We start from the raw sequence: 24,113 nt of genomic DNA on the forward strand, positions 1-24,113 counted from the left end.
ATTCATTAATTCCAAAACTATGTACTGTCCCCTGCGTGCGGCACTAGGTTAAGTGCTAGTGATACAGGGGTGAGTGATTTAACAGCTAACAGTTAACGAATGCTTACTGCATGCTTGGTCTTTTGCTAATGGAGTCAAAGGCACTATCTCATTTAATCTTCCATGATAGCACTACCGTGATACTTTCTGTACTTTACAAAGGAGGAAACTGAGGCATAGCGAGGTAAAGTAACTTTCCCAGCATACCAAAGGACGCGGTGAAGACAGGATTGGAAGCCGGACAGTGGGGCTTCAGATGCCGTTCCAATAACCTTAGTGATCCTTGCCCTCATAATTCAACGACTATTGGCCTGCATTTAATCCCAGCCCAGTACCGGGGGGAGCGCCCTCTTGTCAATGGGAGGTTGCAGTACCTCAGGTGCTTGTCAGAGAAACCACTGAGAGACCTGACACGATCTCAGTCAGGTGAAACACTCTACCTCGCTCTCGCAGTTTCCACAACCGGAAAATGAAGCGGTGGGACGTGTCAGCGGGTCGTACGCACGCACGCCTCTCTGGGCGTCCCATTGGGTACGGGTGAGCGTGCGGGTCACGCCAGCAGGACGCGCTTCTCTGAACTCGGCACGGGGCGGGGAGAAAGGGCGCGCTGCGTGCGCGCTGGCCCTTCCGACGTCGGCGCGGGCGGGCGGCTCCGCCTGGCTTAGGGCTCCTTTGCCCCGCCCCGCTGCCCGCGCCCTTGTGGCGTCTACTTCCGGGCCCTCAACGCCTTTAGCGAAACCAACGAGAAGAAACCGCCTGCATGTAGAGCAGCCCGACCAGGAACGTAACCGAGTAGCGCGCGAACGTGAGAGGAAAGCCGTGCGCGGCTGCGCTTTACCGCCCCTGAGCCGCTCTAGACGCGGGTGAGTGCTGCGGCATCGGCCCGCACCTGGAGCTGCTCGCGGAGCAGCCCCCGGAGCGGCCTGACCCCGCCCCTCTCCGGGGAAGGCTTGGGCCCTGGCCCACTCCCAGCGTACTCCACGCGGTGTGTCCGGGCAGGTGCAGTGTGAGGAACAGTGAGGGGGCTAGTTAGAGCGTCGGCTTCCTAGAGGCGCTCCCTCGGCCCCTCCTTGGGGTGTTGAGATGACCATGTTCTCTCCCTCACTTTTGTTCTCCATTTCATCCTCCTCCCTTTTCCATACTCCACCCCAACCGCCTTCATCTAAAAGAATTCATCTCAAAAACCACTCCGGTCGTTTCTGCCTCGCTTGTGCTCGTGTGCGGTTTTAAGTTTCCCTTGCCTCTGCACCATATATCCTATCATGTGCATCTCTAGATGCTACTCCTTAGAAAAATTTGTGCAAATGATTCATAAGTAGTATCCCCATCAGGAAGAATTCTGACATACATATACCATTGTCAATCTAAGAGACACTAGTGAATTATTATATAATGGCCAGACATATTGAAAATTGTGTAATATGAAATGCCAAAATCCTATATAAAAATTCATTTTGGAGTGCATCTGACAATTCTAAAACAAGCAGAGCTTGTTTCCTGTGAATTTTCTTTTCCTTATTAGAGCTGTGTTTGTTCACCAAGTTCTGTGAGTGACACAGGAAAGCTGTCCTGCCTCTTTCCCACCCGACTTCCCACCCCTCCTTAGGAATTACATCTGTCAAGTTGTTCCACACGTTGTCCTTCTAAGGTAATGGAGGTCAAAGTCCATTTCCTCTAGAAGAAAACCAAGGGATGGTTTCCTTGTAGCAGTACGGTGATGCTGGATGCAAATATCAATTATGGTTAAGAGATCCTACATGTTTTTCCATTTGTAGGAAAACAAGGTTATTCAGTAACTTTTTATTAAATTCTCAATAATATGGGTGGAAGCACTGTTGAGATCTTTATTCTGTAATAGAAAAACCATTAAACTGATGCCAGGATATCTGATTTCTAGTTCAGTTCTATTGCTGACTGTGACTTTGGGTCAGTTACCTAACCTCTGTGGACCCTCTGTTTCCCTATCTGTAAAATGAGAAAAGTGACATTAGATAGCTTCTAAGGCCACTTTCAACTTTAAGAAACAAAGGAAAAATCTAAGTAGCTCAGTAGAACATTCCTTGTGGAGATAGAAGGGAGATTGGGAAAATCTCAACAGTTGTATTTAATGTTGGGTTTTCTTTTAATTTCTAATTGAAATAAAAGTGTAGACTTTTCCCTTTTTACTTCCCCAAAGAATAAGGAAATGCCTTTGGAGGAAATAAAAATGTTCATTAATAGTCCCCAGATATGCCTATATTGACTCAGTTCTCATCCAAATAATTTAGCTATTTTCATTATGGGCTTTTATTATTATACATCAGTTAGTTGAGATACTGTATTGGAAACCATTTAGTCTTAGGAACAAAAGGGTAAATATTAACATATATGGTATCAATTCCAAGATGTACTCAAAACACCTAAGGACAGCAGCCATCAGTTAAATAAAGCACTAGGTTGAGAACAGAGACCAGCACAGATACCACTGGTGATTTACCAATTGTAGGTGGTTTTATCTCTTCAATTTAAGGTTTTGTTGTAAAAGTCCATTTATATCCGCAGAGGTATTTAAATAATATAATGCAAACTTGTGAAATGAAACTCCTTTAAAGAGAATGATGGACAGACAACCTCTGTAATATCAGTTTCTGGGGTTAGTGCTTTGGTTTAGTACTTGGTTAATTAAATCCCTATAGATGAAGTGCAAAAATAGCCTCCCAGAAAATTCTGTGGCAGCAAGGTGTTGCTGCAGAGTTCCACTTTGTACTGAACAGTAATCAGGTATCATTGGAAGCAAAAAATTCTTAAGACTCTCTTGTGCTACTTGCACTGACTCGATTTCAAGCTTGGGAGCCTTTTTTGTTAACATTAAGAGCAAAATGTAAGTATAGGGGGAATATCAAATCAAATCACTAGACTCCTTTTCTATTAAGTATCCTAAGGATCTTTTTCTTCTTTATAGGAAAAATGCTTTCTGAAAGCAGTTCATTTTTGAAGGGTGTAATGCTTGGAAGCATTTTCTGTGCCTTGATCACTATGCTAGGACACATTAGGATTGGTCATGGAAATAGAATGCACCACCATGAGCATCATCACCTACAAGCTCCTAATAAAGAAGATATCTTGAAAATTTCAGAGGATGAACGCATGGAGCTCAGTAAGAGCTTTCGAGTATACTGTATCATCCTTGTCAAACCCAAAGATGTGAGTCTCTGGGCTGCAGTGAAGGAGACTTGGACCAAACACTGTGACAAAGCAGAGTTCTTCAGTTCTGAAAATGTTAAAGTGTTTGAGTCAATTAACATGGAAACAAATGACATGTGGTTAATGATGAGAAAAGCTTACAAATACGCCTTTGATAAATATAGAGACCAATACAACTGGTTCTTCCTTGCACGCCCCACTACGTTTGCTATTATTGAAAACTTAAAGTACTTTTTGTTAAAAAAGGATCCATCACAACCTTTCTATCTAGGCCACACTATAAAATCTGGAGACCTCGAGTATGTGAGTATGGAAGGAGGAATTGTCTTAAGTGTAGAATCAATGAAAAGACTTAACAGCCTTCTCAGTATTCCTGAAAAGTGTCCTGAACAGGGAGGGATGATTTGGAAGATATCTGAAGATAAGCAGCTAGCAGTCTGCCTGAAATACGCTGGAGTATTTGCAGAAAATGCAGAAGATGCTGAAGGAAAAGATGTATTTAACACCAAGTCTGTTGGGCTTTTTATTAAAGAGGCAATGACTAATCACCCCAACCAGGTAGTAGAAGGATGTTGTTCAGATATGGCTGTTACTTTTAATGGACTGACGCCTAATCAGATGCATGTAATGATGTACGGGGTATACCGTCTTAGGGCATTTGGGCATATTTTCAATGATGCATTGGTTTTCCTACCTCCAAATGGTTCTGATAATGACTGAGAAGAAACAAGAGCATGTATATGATCACCGTGTAGGACATGTGGTATTATTTGTAGTAACAACTGCATATCCAACACAGAAGTATGTTTCTTTTTTTTTCGTTTTCAGTTTGGTGGCACTGGTTTATTCACACATTGAAGTTTAGTAATACATTTTAAAATAGGGTGGGATTTTTTTCCTTAAAACACACATAAGAATTTCAACTGTGTTGGAAAGAAATGTTTTAATAATAATAATTTTACAAATAAAGAATATATTTATAAATAATATATTTATGTGATAAATTCTAAATTATGAACATTAAAAATCTGTGTGGCACATGTTTTTTGCTGATTGGTTAAAAAATTTAACATGTCTTTTTAGCTTTCTAAGATATGCAAATGAAATCTCTAGTTGTGAATTTGTGATTAAAGTAAAACTTTTAGCTATGTGTTTCTGTTACTTCTAACGTTGGTTTATGTTCTAAGCCTTCGCAAGTGCCAGTGGATTTGCTTTCTCAAAATACACAACCAAGCAATAAAGGGAATGTTCCCAACCACTGTTAAAGTGAAAGTTGAAATCTATCCCTGAGAGAAAAAGTGAAAATTAATTATAAAGGTTAATAATTTTCCTGGGAGCTAATTTAGTGGCCTCCCTCAGCATACACAATTTCAGTGTAACCCTCTGTACTTCTCTATGCAGATATTGAAGTTGGAGTGGTGACTGTAAAGAATGTAATGTCATTTAACTGTATTGTTTCCCAGTTAATCAAGCCCTCAGCTGTGGCTTGGATAAAAATATATCAGTTGAGATTTATTTACTCCTGCAGAGCAAACGAGTTCTGTGGAAGTCTTCTTTGAAGAACTCCTTTCGGAAGTCTGGCAGTTTCACTTACTTGAATTGAGTCTGTCCTGGCTTTTGTTTACCTGTTCAAATTTTTAGATTTTTCCCATGTTCATGATTGCACCATATCCAACAGTTTTTGGTGTGGAGGCCTTAACCTCACCATTCACCTTGGATTACTCTGCCATTTGCCTGATTTCGGTGGCTACCCAAACGCTTTATGGATGGTGGATACAACAGCTTCTGTGTTTATAAATGTGTGAAACACTTGGAGCTGACTTGTCCTAAAATCGGGCCTGCACATGCCATATTAAGTCAGATCCATAAGCCCCCATAGGGTGTGAAACCATGACATTTTAGAGATTAATTTTTCTTGTAACTGGCTTCATGATGTTAATGGTCTCCTACAGCTTTTGCAAGCCAGAAAGAATTTCCTCAAGAGGACTTTGGGCTTCAAATTATTGATCATCAGAGTAGTGTGTAAAACCCTTTGTTTGAATTTATAGATTTTCCTCACTGGGGCTCTTGATTAAAATGAAAGTTTATTAATTTTGAAAAATAATAAAACCCTTTTATCAAGCACCCAAATATGTGGTCTCAGATGTAATTACTACAAACCAAATCATATTCAGTGTGAGTGCAATGATAAACAGTATCTCACTGAGTGTGACACCCAGTTTAAAAGTGTCACATTGCCCCCAACACCAGTATCTTAAAACTTTTTCTACTATATTTATCGCCTTCAATTACATTAGTGTATCAAGGTATAGTTGTAATAAATATATCAGAAAATGCATTCCATTGTTTGATTTCCTAGTGGGTACTAAAGTAACAATTGCTTTTTAAACCAAACTGATGCTCTTGATTGTATTTTTTTTTTTTTTTTTTTTTTTTGGCGGTACACGGGCCTCTCACTGTTGTGGCCTCTCCCGCTGCAGAGCACAGGCTCCGGACGCACAGGCTCAGCGGCCATGGCTCACCGGCCCAGCCGTTCCGCGGCATGTGGGATCTTCCCGGACCGGGGCACGAACCCGTGTCCCCTGCATCGGCAGGCGGACTCTCAACCACTGCGCCACCAGGGAAGCCCTTGATTGTATTTTTATACATGAGTATTCCTTTATAAAATGTTAGTTGTCTTAAATAATATGCTGTCTCCTTGAACTTATTTGTACCTAGTCTTGTAGATAAATTTGGAATCAGTAACACAGAAAATTGTGCTACAGAAGTCATGGTTACAGATTTGATCATCATGCATTCAACAGCCAAAAACTATAACCCTAACTCCACTCTGTTATTGGGAAGAGAGTCGGGAAGAGTGGAGGTCTAATGGGAATTGATCATGATTGTGAATATATTTTACATATGGCTGGGTAATGCCTACTATATTGGACAACACAGGTCTAACCAGTTCTGGAAGTGTGAGGCCCACTGGCTGAGATGTGAATGAGAGAAAACTTCAAGTTTCTTCTAAAAGTTATGTTTATCTTTCTGGTTTTCTTGAATGCAGTGGAAACTGCAACCTGACTTTCAGCAGGCCCCAGGCCATCTCCTTGCACAAGTTCAATCGCTAGACCTTCTTTCTCAAAACATTGGATTTGGAGCAAAATATAGATTAGACCCCTTGGCTTTTTTTTTAATGTAGCTAAAATACTGCTTGTGTATCAAATCTGATTTATAATGCCCAGATTCAGGGAACGCCTGTATTAGAAAAGTTACTGAAAGCACAGAGTTTAGTAATGGTGTACCACTAATTTTCCACTCAGTTAAAGTATTGTGTTCCTTTTAGTACTAGCTGACTTGGATTGATGCATTCAATGCATGTCTGAGTGTTTATGTGAAGAGCCTGTTTGTAAAAGTTTAACTTTCTTTTGGCATTCAAAGAAATTCAGGGAAGGTTTTGCCAACCTTCCCACCAAGGAGTCCCCCAAAGTCTAATGAAAAAATAATCACTCAATTCCAGTATCATCAAAGATAAAATACTATAAAGTATTCAAAGGGTAATGGGGGAAATGACTTATTTAGAAAGTATGAAATGATGGTGTATGTCTGGGGTCTCTAGCATAATAGAAAGAAAAGTCCACTTTTATTAGTGTGGAATCTATATACTATACTACTCCTTGTATATATTGAGTATCTATGAGCTTAACACTAGACCTGGTATTTTGTGGAAAGCAAAAAGAGCCCAAACACATGATTCATACAGGGAGTCAAATAATCATTTCATGTAAGCTTTGCATGAGCAATAAAACAAGCCATTGTTTACTATTAGAATATGGTGGTCCTCTTTGCCTTAAAAGTCCTCAATTTGATAAGTGCTATTTCTCTTAACCCACATAATTCCCATTTCTTTGATAGTTTTCACTGATTCCATGCAAGAATGGCCACATTGGTTTTGCCATTGCTTTGGCAATTTAGTGAAAGCCCTGGCAGGAAGAGCAGGGCCTAAAAATAAGACTCAGATGTTCTATGAATGGATGGATGGATGGGAGTGAGGACAGATGCCATGAATTATGGGACAGGCTTGTGTTTGGAAAAAAGTAAGAAATGCTTCTAATGAGTGACTGATAAGAGACATCCACAAAGGTACTCAAAGTGCTGAATAAATGGGGATGTTCTAACAGTCAAAACACCAACCCCATACCATCTGAGGGGAAAAGGGGAAAAGTGGTCCTAACTTGATGAAGACTTTATTTTTTAATTAATTTTTACTGGAGTATAGTTGATTACAATGTTGTGTTTCAGGTGTACAGCAAAGCGAATCACTTATACATATACATATATCCACTCTTTTTTAGATTCTTTTCCCATATAGGCCATTACAGAGTATTGAGTAGAGTTTCCTGTGCTATACAGTAAATCTTTATTAGTTATCTATTTTATATATAGTAGTGTGTATATGTCCATCCCAATCTCCCAACTTATCCCTCCCCCCAATGGAAGACTTTAAATACTGGCACTGAGAATCTTCTTTTCCATATTTGCCACTCTAAGGTATTCACCTCCAGAAGGAAGCTTCAGGGAATACTGCCTGTTCTCCATCCCAATGCCATCCAACAGAAATATAATGGGAGCCGCATGTGTAGTTTAAAATTTTCTAGTAGCCACATTAAAAAAGACAGAGGTGAAATTACTTTTAGTATTATATTTTACTTAACCCAATATATCCAAAATATTGTCATTTCAACATGTAATCAACAGAAAAAATGAGATAGTTTACATTCTTTTTTTAATTAAGTCTTCAAAATCCAGTGTGTATTTTACAGTAACAGCACAGATCTAACCAATTCCAGAAGTGTGAGACAACACCCCACCCCGTGGCTATCATGTGAATGGGAGAAAACTTGAAGTTTCTTCTAAAAGGCCTGTTTATTTTTCTGGTTGTCTTGAAGGCTACGGAAATTGCAACCTGACTTTTAGCAGGCCCCAGGCCATCTCTTTGCATGAGTTCCATCACTGGATCTTCCTTCTCAAAATTAAGTCATTGGATCCTCCTTCTCAAAATTAACTCATTAGATCTGGAGTAAAATATTGATTAGACCCCTCAGCCTTTTTCCTTAGATTATAATTGAACCAAATTGCTCCTGTCAATTTTAATATTCACTAATCCTTTTCCCAACCTATCTTTTGGATGTATTGATAGTCACAAAGCAGCTGCTAGTTCTGCCTTTGCACTTACACTCTACCCTCATCTCCCCCACTTAACCAACCCTCCCCCTTGTATCCTTTTCTTTAAAAATCCAGGAAAGGCTTCTAAATGGTATAACCTTTACACGGTCACAAATCACCTAGCCTGAAGGTGACAGAAAAAGTTCCGACCTCAGGACTAAGTTCAATTTCAAAAGATTCTCCCAGAATATCCTGCTAATGAAGAGGGAAACAGAACATTCCTCAGAAGCACACTGCAAGCAACCCAGTCTTACTGCATTCTAATCCTACCCATATTTTCCCACTGTGGAATAGAGGCTTGGCTAACTTACACTTCTCTCCAATAGCCCATAAACAAAGATGGTGATGCAACTGTGGGCCAAGATTAACATTTTATGAAACGTGAGGGGAGATTTTCTGCAAAATAGGCGTTGCGGGAGGGAGGTAGGGAGGTTTAAGCAAATTCTGAGTGTAAATTCTTTATACGTGAAGTATGAATGGAAGGTAGAAAAAGTCTCTTCTAGCATGTAATCTCTTTGTCAAAGAATATTTCTCTTGACTGTTTTAACACTTTACCACTCAAGTATTTTTACAAGTTCTGAATTGATTCCAAGTGTTTTATGCATTTTTTCATATTTACATACCATCTTGCCTGAAGTTCTTGCTTTTTTTTTTACATCTTTATTGGAGTATAATTGCTTTACAATGGTGTGTTAGTTTCTGCTTTATAACAAAGTGAATCAGTTATACATATACATATGTTCCCATATCTCTTCCATCTTGCGTCTCCCTCCCTCCCACCCTCCCTATCCCACCGCTCTAGGTGGTCACAAAGCACCGAGCTGATCTCCCTGTGCTACGCGGCTGCTTCCCACTAGCTATTTTACGTTTGGTAGTGTATATATGTCCATGCCACTCTCTCACTTTGTCACAGCTTACCTTTCCCCCTCCCCATATCCTCAAGTCCATGCTCTAGTAGGTCTGTGTCTTTATTCGTGTCTTACCCCTAGGTTCTTCATGACATTTTTTTTTTTAGTTCTTGCTATTTTATTCAACCATGGTTAAATTTTAGAAAAATTCCAGCTTGTTCTAAAAACTGTTTACTTGCATATCAGTGATACTTAGATTTATTATCAATAAGTTAAAAGCTTAATTTTGAAATTTTGGTGCATTTTCAGGTGGCCTCTCATCTTCCTGAAGATTGATACTTATTTGCTAAAGGCCTTACAGATGTTGAGATACTTAGCTTTTAATGCATTTGTATAAGCACATTTATAGATTTCAGTAAAATTGTCTAGAATTGTCCTACTTTTAATGGTGAGAAAAGGATGCTGTGTTTAAATTTTATTTTAATATTAAAATATTAGATTTTTTAAAATAAAAAATATATGATAATGTAAATATAAAAAAAAAAACAGGCTTTGCAATCAGGGACACTTAGGTTCAAATCCCAACTCTGCCATTTATTAGCAGTGTATCTTCAGGAAAGTTATATAACCCTTCTGGAGCCTTAGCTTCCTCACTTATCAAATGAGAATTAAAATCTACCTCATGGAATAGTCATAAAGATTAAGCAAGATATATAAGTAGAGCTTGTGCATATAGGAATGTTATTTACTTCCCTTTCCCTCTGACCCATTTGAACAAGTTTAACTAGCACTTTACACAGTTAAATATGTATCAATCCTTTTATTAAGTATCTTTCTGGTAAAATATTAAAATATTGATGTGAATAACAGCTGGTATTGAATATTCAAAGTCACAAGGGAACTCCTTAATTAATAGTTCTAAGATAACATCTGTACATTGAATCTGTGCCATGCAATAAAACAGTTCTTCCTCAGGCAGCTTTTTAATAAAGTAAATATTTTTTAAGGAGAAATTTGGAAGTTGCTTTTAAGAACATTAACTTAGAACATATTCCCCCTTCACAGTAAATTAGACATTATTGGAGCCGAAATTGCCCAAATCAGTATGGTTTCTATCTCCTCACACTTTAATCAAGATGCTTCTATTTATATTGACAAAAACCACTGCTTAAGTGACACTCTTTCATCCCCAGTAAATGCATCTGGGCATTCGGTACTTGAGAGAGAATTGGATTTGACAACACCCAGAAGCTCACGAGGCCATGTGCCTTCTCTCAGACCTCTGCATTTGAGAGCAAGAAAGCAGAATTACTTTGTGGACTCCTTTCAAAACATTTTACAAAATATAAAATTTTTATCTTGTAAAGCACAAAATAAGTGCAGTGTAAGTTTCCAAGTTTTTACTATATTTTAACCCCTACTTTTTAAAAAACAATAAAGCATTGCCAGTGAAAAATATCTTCCAGTCATGTGCATTTTTGAAAGCGATTTAGGAGATAGAGATTAATTTGATGGGTTAGAGACTGCTGTTATCCCACCAAATGAAGCTGTTTCTACTCTATATTCAGATACAATTCAGGTCGAACTTTTTGCGGGATCTTAGTTCTCCGACCAGGGATCGAACCCGTGCCCCCTGCAATGGAAGCACGGAATCCTAACCACTGGACCACCAGGGAATTCCCAGGTTGAACTTTCTTAAATCCAAAATGCTTACACAAGCAAACTTCAGAAAGATCTCAGTCTCACAAAAGCATTCTTTTTCCTAATCCTGGATAAGTTAGCTCTCTAAGAAAGCTGTCCAGAGCCTACAGGGCAAAAAGGACTCTCCTCCCATCCTCCTCACCCTGCCCAATTTAATCCAGATGTTTAAGTGAACAGTGAATTTTGGCTTTAAAAAATGAATTCTGAATGGGGCAGCATTAGAACTGATGAGAACAGTGTCCAGACTAACAAGTACAAACCAAATCTTTCAGATCATGAAAAACTAAAAATTTGTTAAAACATTGGTATGAAGGGACTTCCCTGGTGGCGCAGTGGTAAAGAATCCGCCTGCCAATGCTGGGGACACAGGTTCAATTCCTTGTCCGGGAAGATCTCACATGCCACGGAGCAGCTAAGCCCGTGCGCCACAACTACTGAGCCTGCGCTCTAGAGCCCGTGCTCCGCAAGAGAAGCCACCGCAATGAGAAGCCCACGCACTGCAATGAAGAGTAGCCCCTGCTCTCCGCAACTAGAGAAAGCCCGCGCACAGCAACGAAGACCCAACGCAGCCAAAATAAATAAATAAATTTAAAAATAAATTAGGGAACCTAGATAAACAAAGTTAAATATTTACCACATTTTGTTTGGGCATACATTCATTTCATATTCCCATTAATATATAATTGCTACATTATTAATATTCTCATGAACAAAAGAGTGAAATATTTACTATAATGAAATACGTCTATAAATTTAGTCATTTGCCATTCTTGTATCTTCTGAAGTACTATGCTTAGAAATATTGTATCCTCGGTAGTGGATTTGTACGTGCAGGGGGAACTCGGCTGGATATAATCATTATTTGACAAATGCCATATGACTTTATGTTTGGGGACTATCAAATCCCTCAAATTAGAAATGTTCATAGCTGTCCTTTGGATAAATCCAGCTGCTTGTTTTGGGTCCAGAACATTAAAAAAAGGAAAAATGCAGCTGCCAACAGAACACCACCAAACCGCTATAATAGTCTGCTAGAAGAGGGTTTATCAGGCCTTTATATTGCCACACAATGGGACAACAATCTGAGTTGGAATGCTGAATTGTTGCAACTCCAAGACATCTGGATTTTTTTTAACCTCACATTGGATATAATCTAGGAATATTTTTATATCTGGTTCATGTATAATTTGCAAATTTTGATGAGTGAAATTGGAAATGTATTAGTAAAGCGCCACAACTACTGAGCCTGCGCTCTAGAGCCCGTGCTCCGCAAGAGAAGCCACCGCAATGAGAAGCCCACGCACTGCAATGAAGAGTAGCCCCTGCTCTCCGCAACTAGAGAAAGCCCGCGCACAGCAACGAAGACCCAACGCAGCCAAAATAAATAAATAAATTTAAAAATAAATTAGGGAACCTAGATAAACAAAGTTAAATATTTACCACATTTTGTTTGGGCATACATTCATTTCATATTCCCATTAATATATAATTGCTACATTATTAATATTCTCATGAACAAAAGAGTGAAATATTTACTATAATGAAATACGTCTATAAATTTAGTCATTTGCCATTCTTGTATCTTCTGAAGTACTATGCTTAGAAATATTGTATCCTCGGTAGTGGATTTGTACGTGCAGGGGGAACTCGGCTGGATATAATCATTATTTGACAAATGCCATATGACTTTATGTTTGGGGACTATCAAATCCCTCAAATTAGAAATGTTCATAGCTGTCCTTTGGATAAATCCAGCTGCTTGTTTTGGGTCCAGAACATTAAAAAAAGGAAAAATGCAGCTGCCAACAGAACACCACCAAACCGCTATAATAGTCTGCTAGAAGAGGGTTTATCAGGCCTTTATATTGCCACACAATGGGACAACAATCTGAGTTGGAATGCTGAATTGTTGCAACTCCAAGACATCTGGATTTTTTTTAACCTCACATTGGATATAATCTAGGAATATTTTTATATCTGGTTCATGTATAATTTGCAAATTTTGATGAGTGAAATTGGAAATGTATTAGTAACTTCCTACTGGCTTTATAAGTTGCTATTGGGCTGTCACCATTACCCAGATTTTTTTAAATGTAAATTTACTCACTAGACTGGAAGCTCCTTAAGGGCAAGGGCCACTTGTCTATTATTCATCTTTGTGCCACATGCCTAGAACCTAGTGGATATTCAATAAATGTCCATTGAGTTGAACTGACCTCGGCTGAGGAAAAGTGTGTCAGATGCACAAAAATGACTAGGTTGTAGGTTGGCTTGACACAAAATGTGTCAAGCTTGACACCCTAACTAAAAATGAACTGAAGACACATTGCCTGTGAGAAAAACAGGCTCTCCCTGTATTCCTACTCTCAGGAATATGGGAAAACTAAGTTGCCTGTAAGCATAATGCATAAAGAGGCTGATAGTTAAACCTCTTTGAATTGGCTTCCTTGCATGACCTAATGTTTAGAAACAGACTGGGCTCCAACCTATGGAGTGACACCCCGGATTAACTCTATAACCTGAGGCTTCAGACCCAGGGGGAGCAGGAAATATACATATTTACTCCATATTACCAAGGCAACAAAGTCAATGTACCTGAACATAGTAGGAAAACAAGCACAGATGATGTTGAATATTTTAAAAGTGTTCCCCACACCCACCATAACAGTGGTTAGAAACATGGATAAATTATTTCTGAAACCACACAATTAAAACTTCTCTAATATATGTGTGTGCTTTGTTTTTCATTGCTAACACTCCATAGGCAATCTTGGTCAATTAACATTATCTTAGTACCAAAAATAAGGTTCAAAGTTTGGTTTTGACATAAATGACTTATTTTCTTTTTAAGCATATAAGGAGCTATAGACCTCGAATAGGCTGCCTCTCCCCCAAATGGGGAAACATCTGAATTTGAAACTAGTAAATCAGCATAAAATAAGACTATCTGTTGAAGAAACCTACCCTGAAAGATCATTTATAATTGTGCTACTGATGAGATTATTTACACTTTTACCCACCAGGAATAAATAATAAAATATAAAAATATAGTAAGCTGTAGAATATAACTGTCATAACAAAGAAAAATATTCTACATAGAACTAAAAAAGGATATAGGAAGAAAAGTATCAGGGCACCTCTACAGGCTAGGAAAGAAAGGTTTTGGCAGACATGAGCATTCTAATTAATGATGAAGCAGGAAAAATTCTCCAAGCCTTACCCTGGCCCAGATGAAATACTTCCCCAAATTATCAACCTTCCTTTACTCTTATCCATCTTCACCAAGAAACTTCCTGTTTACTAATTGTTTACCCTAAGCAGACTTACCACTATAAATTAATACATTTACATTCTAACGTGGGAATCTCCAAGTCTTATAGGTTTTGTTACTGGAAAATAGTTTCTCAATCTGAGTCAGACCCTGGATCTATACCCTTCACCCATGTTATATCTTGGGAGGCCCAGCTCCAACAGCCAGCCAAATGGTGTCTCTCTTTTTACTATCCACCCTCACCTTTCTCACCAACTTCTAACCGTAACACAGGTCACCATAATCTTGTAAATGTCTGTATCTATCTGAAAAATAAAATCACATGTCATATATTTGTAAACAACCAAATGAAGATGGCTGAAACACAGTATTGGGTTGGCCAAAAAGTTCGTTCGGGTTTTTCTGAACAAACTTTTTTCCAAACAAACTTTTTGGCCAACCCACTATAACAGCAATGTTATTAGGAAGAAAGACCTGTTATCACTGTATAAATTCATAACTGCTGTTTAATTCTCAAAACAGCTTACTGTTCTCACTGAAGTAGGTCCATGGTCTTCATATGCCACTTATGATAGGAGATACGCATTCTTTGGGGAATACAGTGGGGACTCAAATCTGGAAGTTCTGGGCATCTGTGTAGTATGATTCAAGAGAGGGCATTAAATAAATTGAACTGGAATCTGATCAAGCCGATCTGTTTACAGGCTATACAGGGAGTACAAAAACAAGTTAAATTACTTTACAGTGATACAATCAACAAAATCCAGAATGTGGGAAGAAACGCTATATGACAAAACAACTAGATTTCTTACATAATTAATTTAAAGGGAAAACGGAGGGGGAACTTAGAGATTAAAACAGACAAATAACAACCAAATGCAATATATGGACCTTGTCGGATACCAATTTCAAGCAAACCAATGGTTAAAAAAATAAAAAGAGAAACAATTGGGTCCATCTGTCACATAATTGAACACAGTTCAGATATTTGACCTTATTAAGAAATAGCTGAGACTTCCCTGGTGGTCCAGTGGTTAAGAATCTGCCTTCCAATGCAGAACATGGGTTCGATCCCTGGTCGGGAACTAAGATACCACATGCCGCAGAGCAACTAAGCCCGCATGCCGCAACTACTGAGCATGCAAGCCACAACTAGAGAGAAGCCCACGTGCCACAACAAAGATCCCGTGTGCCACAACTAAGACCCAATGCAGCCAAAAATAAAAAATGAATATATATATTTTTAAAAAGAAATAGCTAAAATTTTTAGGTGTGATAATGATATTATGGGTTTTTTTAAAAAATACATATTTCAAAGACATATTAAAGAAACCGGATGAAATGATATATCTGAGATTTGCTTCAAAATAATCAGAGAGTGGGGTGGGAAGGAGTGAGAGAGAGATGAAATAATATTGGCCACGAATTGAAGCTGGGTGATGGATACAGAAAAGGTCCATTATACTATTCTACCCATACTTTTCTATACGCTCAAAATTTTCCATAATGAAAAGTTTAAAAACAGCAACAGCAAACAAAAAACACATACAAAAGAGAAGGGGAACTTCTAGGTGCCCTGGGGTAATGGGATAAAAATCCCAGTCTAGCTTCCAGCCCCATTAAGTAGTCAGATTCTCTGGGGGGGTCAGCCATATACTAGCAAGTTCATTTACCAAATCTTGCCCTTCATCTTACATCATTAGCCTGAGAAAGGACATTAAGTTGTCTGAGTTTGGTTACTTACCAGACACCTTTTAATGTCCAAGTTTGTAACCCAAATTTAACTTGAGTTTAAGAAAAATTAAAATAATTTTTGAAGCTAACAGAAGTTTAGCATCTGTTGAATTTATTCAGCATAACCACAGAGGTATTGTCTTCATGTTGTCACACATAGACACAAACACAGATACAACACAATATCCATTTTTAGCCCAAGTGCATTCCTTCTGAGGCTCATTTATATGTCTTCATATGCCACAGCCCATCATTTAAATAATGGATATTTTCAATGCCAATTCCTTTGTTGACTTTCTCACTGCAGAAGGAATAAAGCACATAAACATATTGTTAAGTATTTTTATAGGCTTACTCATGGTAAATATAGTTCAGGGTGCATTGCTATCTTGAAATTATTGAGCCACATGTAGGGAATTTATTTATATTACACTAACATTATCATCTACATTAAACTACATTACTCTGCTGCAGTTCATGTCTTAAAGCGATTCTAGTGATCTAACTAGTGGGTCCACAGAAACAGTAATGATGTCACCAAACCAGGAGAACATCAAAGTGTTATAATTAACCCTGAAACAAAATTAATAGGAATATTTTGGTCATGAGTTCCAACGTTTTTAAGTATATTGACTATATTTTGGTAATGTATCTTTAATGTTTCCTTAATATTTTATACCACCATGTTAAAATATAAGATAAATACTGTGTGGTACTAAATTATGTCACCGTTTTTAAAAACTAGCAGTAAAATATCTTTCCCCACACCTAATCTAAATCATACTGAATAAAAAAAATTCCTAAAGTACCACACACATACATATAATACAGCTGTGTTGGCACACAGGTTCTTTTCAGAATGCTAAAGGAAGAATGCAATCCCAGAGACAAAATAGGTTTCAATGGCTTCCTAAGTGTTAGGAAAAATCAGAAATGAGGCTTCTGTGCTTAAATATTTATAAGATGTGGTATGAATGAGAGCAAATTCACCTGTAATTCTGATTCTTCCTGCATAGGTTACCTATATCTTAAAAGCTAAGGAGGCCTAACAGGAGACTTACATATCTTCTGCAGACATCTTCATGACTCCAACACACAGAGCATGCTGTTTTCCTTCTGCCATGATTGCCTGAAAACACACAGCTAAGAAAACTATTTATCTATCAAAATGCCTTGGAGAGGGGGTGTCACATTACTACTTAAGCCACTGTGAACCCAACTTGCACCTTCACCTAGTCCATTAACTCCTTGAGGGCAGGGACCTAGCAAAATTTATGGGCAGATTGCAAATACTCAATACATGCTAAATGAATGAATCTAATAATCATTCTCTGCTTTTAAGTCAAATGTTAATAATACCAGAACCCAATGCCAACAAAAGAAGAAAAAGAAGTCATGCAAAAAAGGAGACAAAATTTCTTGCATATAAATATTAAAAATGGAAATAAATATCAATTGTTCTAGTGCTTTAATCACTAAATGGTGGTTTTATATAAAGGACACATTAAAACAATAATTATATCCCCAATCAATCTTTAAGAGTCCAATGTAAGTTGCAATCTATCCAGAACAACCAGAATGTTCTTGGTTATCATTTGAAGTGTCTAGAATGTTAAACACTGCAGTACATATTTTAAAAAGTAAAGGTTCAAGGGTACACAGCCCCTCTCTGTACTAGTTTTGCAACTTTCCCAAAGTCTATAATTATTTCAAAATAAAAATTATTTTAAAAGTAAAGGCTAAGTACTAGGAAAATTTTCCATTTAGGGGAAACCCCAGAACTATAAACTTTAAAAACAGAAAAATCATAAACATAAAAGGGTAACCTGTCCTCACAGAATACTTTTATCCCTTGGTTTTCAAGTCATTCATTCATTCAATGTTCCACAAATATTTGATCACCTATTATGTGACCAGTATCTATATCAACACAAGCTGTTCCTAAGATATAAATATATTGATACAACTTATACTACCCCTTAGATATAACTGCCACAAGAGAGAACACCCTCCTTTTGAGCACAGGACACACTCTTAAACCCACTCTAATGGCCTTTCCGCTCCAGTGATTTCCCCATTCCCACCAAGTATGGTTCCTTTTCTCAACCTGAGGCAAATGACCACTTTATCTATGACAAAGGAGAAGATGTCCTCCTGTCCAGACTAGGTGATAAAAAACTAATCTGGAATATAGCTGAAACAGCACTGTAGAAATGGAAATAATGCAGAATTATTCAGCTCCATCATGTGTTGAATAGATTCTTAAGGACTATCTGGGACTTTATCGTTTCTCTTTGAGAAAACATGTTCTGAGGCCCAAACAACCAACTTAAAAATGAACTTTAGGGGGCTTCCCTGGTGGCGCAGTGGTTGAGAGTCCGCCTGCCGATGCAGGGCACACGGGTTCATGCCCCGGTCCGGGAGGATCCCACATGCCGCGGAGCGGCTGGGCCCGTGAGCCATGGCCGCTGAGCCTGTGCATCCAGAGCCTGTGCTCCTCAACGAGAGAGGCCACAACAGTGAGAGGCCCGCGTACCGCAAAAAAAAAAAGAAAAAAAATGAACTTTAGAATAAAAGTTCATTGGAACTTTAAAATAAAACCACTGGGATTGCCAATGGTTCCCACTACTCACTTCTAACATTCCACCTGGTGCTTAAGTTCTTTTCCCTTTTGAGTGCTTTTACTCCAGGGTATCTGGGGTAATTCAAACATAAAAGTAGCAAGATGATGTCCAAATAAGTGATCCAATCATATCATATACAACCTCTCTATTAATAATTAAGAGTTTTATACTGTGTCCTGAGTCTGATAACACTGGTCTCTAACTGAGCTGAAATGCAGCTGGGACTCTTTTGTTACTTGTTCTCATTTAATCTCTAAGATGGGACAGAATTTAGTCTCAAGAAATAATGTTGCTTCCCACATCTTCAAATGTAGCCAGAAAGGCATGAGATAACAGTAAGAGTAACCTCCAAAAAAGTACATCTAATGTTCTCCGGGATGACAGATCTTTCAGCAATAACAAGAATACAATGAACACATTTTTCAACAGTTACAGCCTGGGAAGGATACAACAATCGTATCTACTGCAGCAGGGTAAAGTTTAGCTCCAGGAGAAGTTAAGCCTGGACACATGATATTTGCTCCACTGAGAACAAATTTGATGGCTCCTTTATCAACCTGCTGGTGTGGCAGGATAAAAGGATCTAGAAGAAAAGAAATGCATTACATAAATTAGTAAGACTAATGACTCAACAGAAAAAGGCAAAGGACATGAACAAATATTTCCCCAAATTACAGTATTCTGTGACACATGCAAAATAAAACTGAAACACCCTCCTTCACTTATCAAATTGGTATATATTTTTAAGAAAAGTATTTCCCAGTGCTAGCAAGAGTGTAGGAAAACTGACATTCCCATATACTGCTAGAAGACTTATAAATGGGTACAAGTTTTCTTTAGGACTACTTGGCAACATGTATCAACAGCCTCGAAAAGGTTCAAACTCTGACTCAGTAATTCTACTTCTAGGACTTTATCCTAAGAAAAAAATGAGAGATGTACAATATATTTAGATAGAAAGATATTCATTATAGCACTAATATTTATATTAGAAATAAACTGGAATCAACCTAAATGTCCAGCAATAAAGTAAGAGATAAATGACTTAAAGTATGTCTATAATACCTATATAATAGGACGATGTTTTTGGAGAATACCCTGGGAAATATTCAAAATATATGATAAGTGAAAAAAGCAGAATAAAAACTGCCAGAAATGGGGCTTCCCTGGTGGCGCAGTGGTTGAAGAGTCCACCTGCCGATGCAGGGGACACGGGTTCGTGCCCCAGTCCGGGAGGATCCCACGCGCCACGGAGCGGCTGGGCCCGTGAGCCATGGCCGCTGAGCCTGCGCGTCCGGAGCCTGTTGCTCCGCAACCGGAGAGGCCCCAACAGTGAGAGGCCCGCTTACCGAAAAAAAAAAAAAAAAAAACTGCCAGAAAGACCAGTGGTTGCTAGGGGTTGGAAGAGACGGGGAGGTGGGAAGGATGAATAGGTAGAGCACAGGGAATTTTTAGGGCAGTGAAACTATTCTGTAAGATACTGTAACAGTGCATACATGACATATGCAGTCGACAAAAACCACAGAACGTACAACACAAAGAATGAACCCTAACGTAAACTATGGACTTTCGTTAATTATAATAATGTATCAATATTGGTTCATCGATTGAAGCACGGCAATGCAGGATATTAATAAGAAAAGAAGGATGGGAAGGAAGTATATGGGAACTCTCTGTACTTTGTTCATTTTTTCTGTAAATCTAAAACTGCTCTAAAAAAGAAAGTCTATTAATTAAAAAACAAAAACTATATAACAGAGAGCCCAATTTAAAAAGGAAAAAAATATGCATTTACACATAACACACAGACACACACACAATACAGGAAATAATGGGATGGAAGTACACTGACATACTAACCATGGTTACCTCTAGGTCATGGGAATACAAGTGATTTTACTTCCGTATTTTACAAATCTCTAGAATGAACACATACTCCTTCTGTAATCTTAAAAAATTTATTTGTGTGTGTGTATGTGTGTCTATGAATAATTCATAACCTAAAAACTAAAGGATCCCCGAAGGATTTAAAACAATATCTATGGGAAAAACTTTTTAGGCCTCTCAGGGCTCTCTAGGAATAATAACAATAATTGGTAAAATGTATTCATTTTAATGTCTTACCACTAGCTCTCCCACTAGTCAGAGAACAAATAAGTCTTTTTCCTACCAAGACTAGAAATTAATTTAAACACAGCTCCAAATTAAACATCTTACTGAAAAAAAGGAAGCTGAATGAATGAATGTGTTTACTACTCAGAAGCCATAATTTGTTTTCTAGATCTCCATCCTCATTAATATCTGTCCTTTAATAATAATGATAATGATGATCCTGATCATGGGGATGATGACAAGGAGTAGTAGTGGATGGACATTTACTGAACAATTACTACATCATAATAATGGCTATTATATATTGAGCACTTACTATGTTCCAGGCATTGTGTTAGGTGCATTACACGTGTGTTACTATCTTATTTAATCCTCACAACCCTGGGAGATGTAACATAAAATTGCTTCCACTTTTAAAGATAAGGAAACAAAGCTTAAGTGACTTGACAAAAGTGACATGCACTGGGAATTGAGCCCAGACCTGCCTAACTCCAAGTTCACACTTTTAACCACCATATCATCCTGCTTCTTGCACAAGAATAACTTTAAGATGTTCTAAAAGGTTGGTTCCCAGCAAAATATTATTAAACAGGAACATCTTTTTCTTCCAACTTATTGTGAAAATGCTTAACATATAGAAAAACTGGAAGAATAGTTCAATGAGCACCTGGATATCATCCACTTAGTTTCAACAATCGTTCATTAGCACTTTGCTATATTTGCTTTATCTCTTTCTATTTATACACACATATTTTTTTCCTCTACCATTTGACACTTCAGACACAATACTTCACCATAAATAAGCACACATGCCAGACACATACCGGCTTGAAAAGCAGAAATTTTACTTTGCAGTTGAAAAACTCTTGTACACTGGGATAGCATCTTCCTTTGGGTTTTCTTTTGTAATGTAATCAATCTAACAACATGCAAATGTGGGTACATAATAAACATTATTTTGTTTCTTAACACCTGACCTTGGCACTCAACTAACAATAACTGGGACTCCATGCTTTCCCTTATACAGACTTACCTCTATGAGGCAAACCTGGATACAAATGTAAAAGAAAATGCTCACAGCACTTATTACAGTTTGTGAATATATATTTGTGTAATTATCTAATTGTTGTCTATTCTCCCAACTAGACTGTTAGCTTCCTAGGGACAGGGACCATATCTATCTTTGCTTCCTATCACATTCTCAGTACCTAGCTCAGTGCCTGGCACAGAGTAAGTTTAAAAAATAGTTTTTGAATTAAGTAATGAATGAATGAATGCTCTTTCTTGGGCTTTCTGGAATGCATAATGAGAGAAGTTGCATTTTTCAGATTTACCACAAGATGGGGAGGGGGGAAATCTTTTTAGTTTTATATTCCATATAGCCTAGTACTAATAAGTTAACTACCAGAAGTCACTTTCAACTCCTTTTGTGTCTTTCCATATGCCCAAATACATATTTTCTAACAAGACTTACATTTGTGAAGTAATCTTAGGGTTGGATAAAAAGGCCCTTCTCTTTGTCTAAAAAATAGTAACTCTCCATTTACTGTAAGGATCTCTATATGTTCATGGCTGTAAGACAAATGTCACAAAGTACCAAGTTAGATATTTTCTTTCAAAAATGAATATGCCAAACATCCTTTAAATAATGTATAATATGAAGCATGCATATACAGAGATACAGTAAGCTTTTAAAAAAAAATTTCAATAAAGATCCAGGGCAAAAAAAACCATTTTTTTTAACTCATACCAGTCCAGTAGAGAAAAAGGAAAAATATGACCTGCTACAATTTTATTTCACATTTTATTATTTTAATTTCCTTTTCAGATAGTTAATAAAACAAATCTCTAAAGCACAAACTGAAATAAATCCAACTCTGAATAAAAACATTTAATTAACTCTTTAATAAAACAATCAGTACACAAAGCCACATTTTCACAAACATAGAAAAACACTTGAAAATACAAATATTGATAAGTTTTAGAGTTACTCATTTAGAGTAGATAAATAGTTAATGTGAAGATAATTACATTTATTATGAGTGCAATCTAATCATTCAATATTCAGCTTCTCTGAACTTTACATAGAAAAAAATAAAGACTTACCATCGCACTATTTTGACAGGATCTTTCTTAGGCATGATTTGATTAAGCCATGGTTCAATACCTGGAAATTGTTCTAACAATTGGTTCTTAATACCCTTTATAACTGAGGTTTTCAACTGGATGCAGTTGGACACATTTTCTTTTTCATCAAATCTGCCAAATGATTTTTGCAAGGAAAAAAAAAGGCATTTCCAAGAAGACATATCAGAATAACTAAAGGTATTGTTTTAATTAGTCATCTATTTCCAAGCAAGTATTTAGACGTCTAAAATAATTATGAAATAAATTGTTTTTTTAAATACCATTTCCCTTTTATTGTGTCCAGCACAAAACCAAAGTCTTAATACAATATTAAAATAAACTGTCATAAAGTCACAATTAGCTGGGCGGGGGGAGGGCGAGGGGAGAAGGATATGAGGCATATTTCACATTATAATCTGTAATTAGCTACACAAATGCCTCTCCTGGAAAATCTTACTCAACTCTACCCAGGAAGAAACAGATTCCCACCTATAACAGAACCTGTGTAAAAAAACAAAAGCAAAACAAAACAAAATGAAAATACCCTCAAGCGTTGATATACAAAAGACCAACCCAAATATAACAGTGAAAATCGGCCCCTCCTAGGCTATGTAATCTGCTGAGATTCTTTTTTAAGTGATGATGACGACGGTATTTAACATCTCTATTTATTTTTGCTCGAAATGTCATGCACAAAACCCACCTCCCTTTGCCCATGATCCCCCTTTGCTTTTTGCGTCTACCAAATCTGGAAGGCAAACCCACTAGGTAGGTTCCAAAGAATTTTTGTCTTCCTCACACTGAATAGCCTATGGGGCAGTCACGCTATTTTCAAGACAAGGTTCATCTGGCAGCTAGGCAATACGTATCACAGTCCGCTAGCTTCCTGTCACCCAGACTCCTTCACTCCCATGACCCAGGAAATCAAGCCTTCCCTTATTCAGTTCATAACTAGTAACCACAAGGCAGTGAGTGCAGGGCTCTCCTCTCTGCTAAAGAGGATATGTCCCCAAATCACAGTGCAAGGATGTGATTGGTAGAACCCTAGGAACGGAGATAGGACTAGGAAAGGGGGCAAAAGAGAAAGAGAGGTAAGGAGAAAGAAAATGAGGGTGGGAGGACCCAAACCCAACTGAGGATTAGGGACGAAAAGCTTAAAGAAGTGTTGCTAGTTGCCAGTTGAGAGAATAGTACTATAGAAAACCTTAGGGAGTAAGGATGGCAGGGGCGAGGGAGAGAGAAAGAGAATCTGCTCTCGCCCTCTTC

General features: G+C 37.9%; 2 protein-coding genes across 2 annotated transcripts in view; one reads left to right on the forward strand and one right to left on the reverse strand.

Annotated features, from left to right (window-relative positions):
- Positions 1-731: 731 nt before the first annotated feature.
- C1GALT1C1 (C1GALT1 specific chaperone 1) lies at positions 732-4,735 on the forward strand. The gene is made up of 2 exons (XM_024738132.1): positions 732-902; positions 2,981-4,735. Exon 2 carries the CDS (start codon positions 2,986-2,988, stop codon positions 3,940-3,942), a length of 957 nt encoding a protein of 318 aa, XP_024593900.1. The 5' UTR covers positions 732-902; positions 2,981-2,985; the 3' UTR covers positions 3,943-4,735.
- An 11,340-nt stretch (positions 4,736-16,075) lies between these two features.
- The window catches only part of MCTS1 (MCTS1 re-initiation and release factor), an 8,705-nt gene continuing 667 nt past the window's right edge, over positions 16,076-24,113 (reverse strand). Inside the window, exons 2-6 of the mRNA XM_024738134.1 lie at positions 22,827-22,979; positions 22,195-22,292; positions 19,058-19,191; positions 17,046-17,113; positions 16,076-16,285 (exon numbers count right to left, since the gene is read on the reverse strand). Coding sequence (XP_024593902.1) covers positions 16,204-16,285; positions 17,046-17,113; positions 19,058-19,191; positions 22,195-22,292; positions 22,827-22,979 — 535 coding nt within the window. The 3' untranslated portion in view covers positions 16,076-16,203. The remainder of the gene's footprint in view (positions 16,286-17,045; positions 17,114-19,057; positions 19,192-22,194; positions 22,293-22,826; positions 22,980-24,113) is intronic.

The sequence above is a fragment of the Neophocaena asiaeorientalis genome, unplaced genomic scaffold (assembly GCF_003031525.2).
Source record: "Neophocaena asiaeorientalis asiaeorientalis breed wild unplaced genomic scaffold, Neophocaena_asiaeorientalis_V1.1 scaffold34, whole genome shotgun sequence".
Classification (NCBI taxonomy): Eukaryota; Metazoa; Chordata; class Mammalia; order Artiodactyla; family Phocoenidae; genus Neophocaena; species Neophocaena asiaeorientalis.

Bases quoted from the DNA above. Each gene is read 5' to 3' on its own strand.
- C1GALT1C1 (XM_024738132.1), top strand. From the start codon at position 2,986: ATGCTTTCTGAAAGCAGTTCATTTTTGAAGGGTGTAATGCTTGGAAGC.